We start from the raw sequence: 9,650 nt of genomic DNA on the forward strand, positions 1-9,650 counted from the left end.
TGACAGGAGTGTGTGTGTGTGTGTGGTGTGAGATGTGGATGACAGGATTGTGGTGTGTGTGTGTGTGTGTATGAGAGATGGCAGAAGTGTGTGTGTGAGAGATAGATGACAGGAGTGTGTGTGTGTGATGACAGGAGTGTGTGTGTGTGTGTATGTGTGTGCATGCTGTAGAGGATGGGTTGTGTGAGTGCATGTGCACTAGGGGACAGGAGTGTGTGTGTGTGCTGTGCTGTGGGGGACAGGTCCAAGGACTCACAGAGTTCTGTTTCAGGCAACAACCCCCTTCTCTAAGCTGAAGGTGGAGATCAAAAAGAGCCGGCGTCACCCCTTGGGTCGGCCCCCAACTCGATCCCCGCTGTCTGTGGTCAAGCAGGAGGCCTCAAGTGATGAAGGTGAGTGTGGCCCTCAGCCACCATGCAGTGTTCTTTCCACCTGCATGGTGCCCAGCCCCTCTCCACAGGTGCCACTGTCCATCCATCCAATTCCTTAGGGTCAGGTCCTCCCTGCACCCTGGCAGCCTTGTCACCATGCTCTGTGAGGCTCAGCAGAGCCTCCTCTGTCCCCTCACATCTGCAGGCCCAACTGTCCATGTCCCCATGCCTCATACCACCCACAGTCCTTGCTGCCTGCAGGGCCTCCACTCCACCCTGCTTCCATTCACACTTGCCAGGATCCAATATCTCAAATGCCATGTCACCATTGAGGGCCCAGATTCCCAAGCCAGGTCGCTGGTGCCATTGGTATTTTCATCTGTCTGAGCAATGGGCTGCAGCATTGAGCATCTCAGAGGGAAGATAGAGGGGGCCACGGCCTGCTGCAGAGGGTACAGTGTACAAAGCCAGAGGTTGTGCTATGCAGGCTGCGGATGGGGTTGTGGGCAGCTGGCAACTGCTTTGTCATTTCTGCGCAGGAGCTTCCAGACAGGCCTTGCAGATCTAAGTATCCTGAGTGTCTTCCCCATTACGCGATGTGGCTTTGGGGCTAACAGGTGTAGGTGATAGCCCTAGGAAGGGACTCCCTAGTGATGGCTGAGCCCTGGGCTGCCAGCAAGGGAGGTGGGGCTGCACCTGTGTGCAGGTCATGGTGGGTTTTGGCTCCTTCCTAAGCTGCTGTTAGCATCTGGGAGCAGTATGGCTGTCTTTCCACCCATGACCTTGCCACAGGAGTGACAGGACCTTGGGAGCAGTTGAGACCCAGACTCCTAGATTCTTGTCTGTTGGCTGGGCTCTTCCAAGAGTGCTTCCTGGGGAGTCCTGGACTGGCAAATCCCCCAAGCTCCACGCCCCAGGTATCTTTGTAGGTGGCAGGACCCAGACTCAGCACAGTCCTGGGGTTTCTGGGTCCCTTGGGATTATGTGGGACTTTCTCAGGCTGAGCAGGTTGGACAGCAGGCAGGACACCCCAGGCTCCATGCAAAGAGTTCCCTAGGGCTAGAAGGTTGAAGGTGACGCAAATGGAATGGGTTCCAGCATCTCCCAGGGCATAGCTGGCACCTCCCTCTGTCTTTTTATCCAACTGTGGCTGCACTGGAGAGTCAGCCTTTAACAGCCTATGCTTGAGTCTCCTTCATGGACAAGAGGATGTGTCTGAGTGTGAAGTATGATGTTTGAGGTATCTGGGCTTTAGGCTCAGGGAGACTCATGGCAGGAAACCAGTGTCCTCTCCCTGCCAGGAGCCAGGGCTGGTGCTCTGAAGGCAGGAGTAACCAGTGGGGTGGCACTAGTGCAGGGCCTTGTCCTCCAGCTCAAGCCGCTCATCCCATTCTCAGGAGAGGATGGCGTCAGTGACCCTGAGGCCCTGAGATCCCTGCTGTCCCTGCAGTGGAAGAACAAGGCAGCCAGCTTCCAAGCTGAGAGGAAGTTCAATGCGGCAGCCGCCCTCAGCGAGCCCTACTGTGCCATCTGTACCCTCTTCTACCCCTACAGCCAGGTGAGCTGCCTCAGCAGCCTCCCCACATTGATGGCACCCAGTGTCACCTGTCCTACTCAGCCCCAGTGCAGCCTGGCCTACTGTGGCCCTGAGTTGACTGCTGTGACTCTACAGTCAGTACAGACAGAGCGGGACAGTGCTGTCCAGCCGCCCTCCAAAAGTGGCCAGAGGACACGGCCACTGATCCCTGAGATGTGCTTCACCTCAAGTGGGGAGAACACAGAGCCACTGCCTGCTAACTCCTACGTCGGTGAGGACGGCACCAGCCCGCTCATCTCTTGTGCCCACTGCTGCCTGCAGGTCCATGCCAGTGAGTGTTCCACGACTGCCCCCACCTCAGTGTGAAGGGCTCTGGGAAGACAAAGAGCAACTCCTAGACCTAGTGGGTTTTGATTTGGGGGGTGTCACACTGTCCAGGGCTCTGGCCTGGGCACCTGTACTGTGCAGATGTGGGGAACTGCAGGGTGTGGAGGCCTGCAGTTGTTCCAGGTGACACATTTGGTCTGCTCTCAGTGCTCCACTGTCTTCCAGGTTGCTATGGTGTCCGGCCTGAGCTGGCCAAAGAGGGCTGGACATGTTCCCGGTGTGCGGCCCACGCCTGGACTGCGGTAACTCCCCTGTGCTGGCTCCTAGAGCTGGGAGGTCCTGGGCCCGGGTACCAGTGGCCTTGTCTTAGCTGTGTGGAGGCTGGGGCTGGGTGGTGCATGCTAGAGGTGGCCGCTGCTTACCACAGTGATCTGTCCTTCAGGAATGCTGTTTGTGCAACCTACGGGGGGGAGCGCTACAGAGGACCACAGAACACAGGTGTGTGCCCTGACTGCCCAGTAAACCTCACCTGCCCACTGCCCTTCACCACCCTCCCCGCACCCAGCCTGACTGGCCTCTTGGCCAGCCTAGAACCTGCACTGCTCTTGTAACCTTGTCCTGACCTCTCAGGTGGATTCATGTGATCTGCGCAATTGCAGTCCCCGAGGTACGATTCCTCAATGTGATTGAACGCAACCCAGTGGACGTCAGTGCCATCCCCGAGCAGCGATGGAAATTGGTAGGTCCCCAAGACTGCAGCCTCCAGCCTCAGTCCTGTGTCAGAGTGGGGAGCTGTACACCGAGCACAGTGGCAAGTGCTCCAGGTGCAGCCAGCAGCCCCTGGTCCAAGTGTCCCAACTCTCAGGCTCTGTCTAGAGACTGCCAGGTACTGCCAGTGCCTAACCTCAGTGGTGCTTGCTGTCCCCATGCAAGACCTGCACCCAGGGAGAGCCAGCCTGCCCCTCTTGCCGCCTACGACTCCTAACCTCAGAGTGATGTTCCCAAGCTTCATTTTCCTTCCTTGTGTGACAAACAATGGCATTAATTGTGGTGTGTGTGTGTGTGTGTGTGTGTGTGTGTGTGTGTAGAGCCAGAAGACAACCTCAAGTGTCAGTCCTCAAGCCATCTATCTTGCTTAACAGAGTCTTTCCATGTGTATGTCCAACTACCTGGTTGGTCAGCTTCCAGCTCTGACTCCCACCATGCCATAGCAGCACTGGCATTTAAACAGTCTGCATCTATCTGGCTTTATGTAGGTTCTGAGGATTCAAATCCATATCCTTACAGTTGGATGATAAATCCTTTCCCACTGAGCCATCTCTCCAGCCTTCTTCCTCTTTCATGCCCGAGTAATACTCCACTGAGTAGCCAGACCATTGGTTCTCTTCTCTCACCTACCTGATTCTGCATCTTGGAACAATGGGTGATACTCATGGGCATGCCCAGGACAGAGGCAGATGCAGAATGGATCTTGTCTTTGCACGCATGCCACAAACACAGTGGATTGTCACTGTTATGAAACTCGCCAAGGAACCTTTCCTTCATCCTCCATCCTGCCTACGGCACACAGCCCTTCTCCATGTCGTGGGTCAGAGCCCTCTTTGAGGCTTACTGTGCTCTCCCTGGTGACTGCACACAGGGAGGGCACCTTCTCAGGTCTACCACCTTTGAGAACTGTTGTCCCCATCTTGACCTGTTTCCAGTCATATCACCTAGTGTCTCAGTTGAAGGCACTCCATTGTGCTACATGCTGAGACTCTTGAGTGAATGTAGACACACGCACGCGTGCACACACACACACACACACGCACGCACACATGCACACACGCACACACACGCACACACATGCACACACACATGCACACGCACACACACGCACACACACATGCACACGTATACACACGCACACACACACATGCCTCTGCAGCAGGTTAGTGAAGGAGGTCACAGGCACCAGTTTGCTTATTCAGGTTCTGTGTGTCTCCAGAGAGGCCTCTTGACCTCTCTGGGTTTCAGCTTTCCCAGCTAGGAGTGTAGACTGCCATGGCTGTCTGGAGAGCATCTGATCCCCAGGCCTGCCTTGCTACAGACACTCCTAATCCCTCTCCTTTCCCCCCAACCCCCCCAACCTCCCGCTGTCAGCTACGTGGTGCCTGGGTACAGCCCAGTGCAGCCCAATGTCTCCTACCCTGTGTTTAAGGCATGGGGCAAGGGGCTTCTTACATCTGGGAGGTGACCCAGCCAGCGGTCAGGAATGGAGATGAGTCAGCTCAGACCATGGGACAGGCCCTGCTCAGGGCACTTAGCACCACAGCACTGGGAAAGGCACACTGGCTATGGTGGGTGTCAGGATGCCCTCAGTTAGGGCCATGGACAGTGTCTTGAAGGTTCATTCCTTGGTCACGCTGAGCAGAGTGCTGCTGTAGACCTGGACTATAGGACCTGGACTGGCTTCCAGCACAGTGGCTTGTACCATAGGTCACAGGTTCAGGGGCCTAGAACGGTGTTCCAGTCCATTACTGCAGGCCGGGTGCGGGCTTCAGAGACCCCTTCAGAAGCAAGGGCTCACTGCTAGGTGGTCTGATGAAGCCAGGGTGGCTCTTAAAAAGAGCATCATGGCTCAGGAGGATGGTATGCTGACAGCAAATCCGGCCATTTCCGTGCACATGGCCTCTCTAATTGTGGTCCCCCAGTGGCTGTGCACTAAGAGATGCTGTGACACCATCGCTGTCCCCCCTGCTCCCAGCTCTGTGCTGCAGGGAGTGTGGGGACTTAGCATCATGGAGGAGATCCCAAGAAGAGATGGGCTGAGTTTAGATGTTATCAAGCCCCAGCCCCATCCTGTCCGATCCAGTCCTGTCTCGCCTCCCCTGACCTGTTCTGGAAGGTTCCTCTCTGGTTTTGCTGGTAACCCTGCTCTCCACCTTCGGCAGAAATGTGTGTACTGCCGCAAGCGGATGAAGAGGGTGTCGGGCGCCTGCATCCAGTGCTCTTATGAGCACTGCTCCACATCCTTCCATGTGACCTGTGCGCATGCTGCTGGCGTCCTCATGGAGCCCGATGACTGGCCCTACGTGGTGTCCATCACCTGCCTCAAGCACAGGGCCAGTGGAGCAGGGGTGAGTACAGTGGCCAGAGCCCCACCCACATGACTGCACTCTGTCCATGTGGGCTATCTCCGCCCACTTAGCCTCATCCACGTGGACAAAACCTGGACTCCATGCACCATCACCCCACCCCAGGGCCAGCTCCTGCGCACGGTGTCCCTGGGCCAGATCGTGATCACCAAGAATCGCAATGGGCTTTACTACCGCTGCCGTGTCATCGGCACCACGGCGCAGACGTTCTATGAGGTCAACTTCGATGATGGCTCTTATAGTGACAACCTGTACCCAGAGAGCATCACGGTGAGGGGTGGGGCAGGGGCACCAGGGGCAGGGGCGTGCTGGACAGGGCCTCACCATCCCCTCCCTGTAGAGCAGAGACTGCCTTCGGCTAGGGCCGCCCCCTGAGGGTGAGCTGGTGGAACTACGGTGGACAGACGGTAATCTGTACAGAGCCAGGTTCATCTCCATGGCCACCAGCCTTATCTACCAGGTGAGTAGCCTCCACCAGCCTACCCTGTGTCAGTGGTCACACAGACTAAAGGATGAGCAGGCCAGGGCTGTGGACAAGCCACAGTGGGAGTGGGAGGTAGGGTACAGCCCGGGGCAGAGTGGCCACCCTGCACTGTGACACCACCACCTTGTCTCAACAACATGAAGCACAGAGTCAAAAAACAGGGAGCTGAGTGCAGCCTAGCTGTGCTCCCGTCTCAGTGGGTGAAAGGGGTAAGGGGCAGGTCCAGGGTAGCTAGCCCTGTGCCTGCAGACATTGTGGGCAAGCATGGTGTTGGCACAGCCTAGGAAGCCAGTCAGGACACGACACCCTCCAGCCCAGCTAGGTCCACTTATACCATACTCCTTTCAGTATGTTTCCAGAAGCCTGTGTGAGCCAGGACTGGGAAACCCGGACACCTGCAGTGCTGGTGTCTGAGTGTTAGGGACGTGGGTACAGACTGGCCCCACAGAGTGTCACAGCAGCTAAAGCCGAGGTGGGAGACAGCAGGTGGCTTCCAGAACTCCTTCCTCCTGGGGAGCCTGACTCCCTGTGTTTGACACTGTTGCTGGCCTGGCAGGCTCAGACCCTGCTCACACATGCTCCAGTGTCCCCTCAAAGGCATTAGAAGGGGCCTTGGCCTCCACCCCTCTACTTCACCTAGGCTGGCACCCAGGCCAGTGGTCACTTGCGATCTTTACTGCTGTCCCCAAAGAAGATGGCCAGATCCCCAAGCACCCATGGTGTTTACGTCCCGGCTGGGCAGCCTGAGCCATCTACCTCCTGGCCGGGCAGCCTGAGCCATCCTAGTGCTGGGTATCCATTATGAAACAAGAAGCTTGTTTGGGGTGGCTTCCTATAGCTGCCATTCTGAGTGTAGGGAGACAGGTCCCAGGCCCAGAGGGCTGTGGGAAAGCCCCTGAGCCTCCTGTCCAGGGCCTGCCGGCTTCTCACTCTTGGCTGCAGGCTTGCTGCACAGCCTCGTCTTATCTTATATTGACTGTCTGCCACAGGGTGTCCTCGGGATGTAGACCAGCCCCAGACTTGGGCAGGTGTCCACTAGGCCCTGTGACCCCAGGATGCCTGAGTTCCTGGGGGCGGGGCCAGCATCCTGTGTCGTGTCCCATGCTTAGACTCCCATCTCAATGCAGGTGGAGTTTGAGGATGGGTCTCAGCTGACTGTGAAGCGTGGGGACATCTTCACACTGGAAGAGGAGCTGCCCAAGAGGGTGCGGTCCCGACTGGTGAGTGTCCCTGGCACCTCCATCTGGGGCATTGAAGATGCATGTCTCTTAACATGTTGTCCCTTCCTCCTTGGCCATGAGTGTCACCCCGGCACTGTCCAGAGTCATCAGAGCTCCCCACTCAGCCAAGGGACAGGGTCAAGTGGGAGCCATCCCCCGTGTGAGTCAGAGTGTGATCCCGAGGGGCTTTGCCAGGGAGACAACCTGATCCATCTCTGATGTCTACAGTCACTGAGCACTGGCACACCACAGGAGCCTGGCTTCTCTGGAGATGATGTGAAGGCTGCCAAGCGCCCACGGGTGGCCACCATGCTGGCTACCACCACTGAGGACACAGGGCATAGCCCAGAATACCTGGCCTTCATGGAGAACTTGCTGCAGGTGCAGAGCCAGCCTGGAACATCCTTCTAGATACTACCCACTCCTGTCCCACTGTAGGTAACTGGGTAACAGGACCAGCAGGATCCAACTTGGCCAGACTCAGGGAGCGGGACCAGCATCCCTGGACTACAGTGACTCCACGGGACCTGGCCTGGCTCTGCTCTTCTCCTAAAGGTGCTAAGGGGCATCCCAGAGCCTCCTGTGATAGATGCTAGCCAAGGACACTGGGGCACAGCCCAGCCTGTTTTCTAGATTTGTGGCTTTAAAACCTGACAGCAGGCACATTCTTTTTCCTCTAAACCAAGCTGCAGAGAGATGAAAGTTTCATCTGTGTTTGACACCTGCCGATGTTTGTCTACTGAGCAGGTGGAAAGGCACTTTTGTACAGGTGTCCCCTGGAGGGGACAGCAGCCCAGTGCACAGTGACCTGTGTGATTCCTCGTGCTTCCTGCTCCGGGAGGTGGGCCCTGCAGGAGTGGCCTCTGCCACACCCTACCATGCCCCTGCCCTGTGCAGTCTGCTTCACTCTGCCTTTGCTGCCTGGGATCCCGTGAGCCTTTACCCTTGGATCAGGGCCTCTGTGTGGCTGAGGGCAGGAGAAAGCAGGTGCCACTTTCACTTGAAGCCCGGTCAAGTGACATAGGACACAGACTTCACAAGCCTGGTCTGCACTAGCCACCACCACCCTGGGTTGGCTATGGGCTCCATCCCTTTAGAAGCCACTGCCATCCTAGGGCCTCAGGCTCCAGGATAGACAGCTGACCTTAAATGACAAAGGACTGGACAGAGGGACCTGGCCCTGCAGACCTACTGCGGACTTAGGGACTGGGCCTCTGCTGAGTGCCCAATGGCTGCCGTGTCCACGTGTACTTTGAAATTCTATTTATATTGTAAAGAGAATAAAAAAGGACCTAACTTTGGGCCTGGAGGTAGAGGCCGGATCACAGGAGTCTCAGGCTGTGCCCCTTGTGGTCTCTGCAGTGGCTGCAGGTGTCCCTGCACATGCCCCATACAGAGAGGCTTGGGTTTTTGTGCAAACACAAAACCTCGCCCTTCCTCCTCTCCCTACCCAGATGAAGGACTCTGTATTTTTGCCTCATTCTCTGGCCTCTGGTTCAGTATCAATTAAAGCCTTTGAGCTGAGCGCTTCCTCTTCCCACCTGGTCATGGCGGTGTCTTCATTTCTGGCCAGGACAAGATCGGTTCAGGATGGGGATGTCCTTGGCTGGCATGATGGGTACAGTGTGTCCTGGTCTGGATGTAGGGGCTGCCATGAGGTGAGACACCATCCCGAAGACATCTAGTCTCACCCCAGTGGCATGGAGCTGAGGCAGAGTGTCTCTCCTGGATGTCTGTGCTCTCTGACTCTTTGCTTGTCAGCTACCCAGCCTATGTCTGGTTCCTGCACTAGGTGGGACTACAGAGGAGCAAACGCCCTAGGGTTGGGGAGATCATGGTGAAGCAGAGAGAGGAGTGGAAGAAGGGAGGCCCTGCCTGGTGGGCCAAAGGGGAGACTTGAATTCGACCTGGAGGGAGGAGGGGGTGGAAGCTACAGGAGGCTACAGGCAGCAGGAGCTCGGTGGCAGGCACCAGGCGGAGCAGGGCCCTTGTTTTCTATTCCTCTTTGAAACTGTCCCTTATGGCTGTGGGACAGGTCTTTGCTCTAGGAAGGAAAGCAACCCAGTCAGCAGTATGGCCAGGGCTTGTGGGACTGGGGTACTGTGCTAGGAGGAGACATCTGTCTGGCTCTGAACCTGCCTGGCACTTCCTGCCAAGCTTACATGTGCAGCCTGCAGCCCTGGGCCACAGCTAGCCCTGGACCTGTTTGTCAATAAAGTTTTACTTGTACACGGGCCACCATGATATCATTTGCTTTTGGCCCACCCTCAGCATTGCATAGTGATTGCCTGGCCTAGGATGATGAACCTAGCTTGGTCCTGGAACTAACAGGAGATACCCTGGGCCACCAGCTCTGCAGGCCTTGGCTTGGCCTCCATCTCTTCCTGCAGAAGCCAGGGTCTCCCAGGAGCACCACCTTCCTCAAGTCCTGCTTGGAGCCCACTAGGCCAGGCCAGCCCCTGCCCTGCTCCCTCTGTTTGTGTTGCTCATAGGCTCTCAGGTTTAGAAACCATGATTTGATTCCCACAGTTGCCCCTTGGCCCAAGAGCCCAGGGTCTCCATGCTTGTCCAGCC

General features: G+C 56.7%; 1 protein-coding gene across 1 annotated transcript in view; it reads left to right on the top strand.

The window, feature by feature from the left end:
- The window catches only part of Kdm4b (lysine demethylase 4B), an 80,060-nt gene extending 71,444 nt beyond the window's left edge, over window positions 1–8,616 (top strand). The window contains exons 13-23 of the mRNA XM_028762666.1: window positions 272–392; window positions 1,769–1,929; window positions 2,044–2,239; window positions 2,461–2,537; window positions 2,678–2,733; window positions 2,866–2,974; window positions 5,169–5,354; window positions 5,478–5,642; window positions 5,713–5,832; window positions 6,984–7,076; window positions 7,305–8,616. Coding sequence (XP_028618499.1) covers window positions 272–392; window positions 1,769–1,929; window positions 2,044–2,239; window positions 2,461–2,537; window positions 2,678–2,733; window positions 2,866–2,974; window positions 5,169–5,354; window positions 5,478–5,642; window positions 5,713–5,832; window positions 6,984–7,076; window positions 7,305–7,487 — 1,467 coding nt within the window. The 3' untranslated portion in view covers window positions 7,488–8,616. The remainder of the gene's footprint in view (window positions 1–271; window positions 393–1,768; window positions 1,930–2,043; window positions 2,240–2,460; window positions 2,538–2,677; window positions 2,734–2,865; window positions 2,975–5,168; window positions 5,355–5,477; window positions 5,643–5,712; window positions 5,833–6,983; window positions 7,077–7,304) is intronic.
- The last annotated feature ends 1,034 nt before the right edge of the window (window positions 8,617–9,650 follow it).

Source organism: Grammomys surdaster, unplaced genomic scaffold (genome assembly GCF_004785775.1).
Source record: "Grammomys surdaster isolate TR1022 unplaced genomic scaffold, NIH_TR_1.0 62, whole genome shotgun sequence".
In the NCBI taxonomy this organism is placed as follows: domain Eukaryota; kingdom Metazoa; phylum Chordata; class Mammalia; order Rodentia; family Muridae; genus Grammomys; species Grammomys surdaster.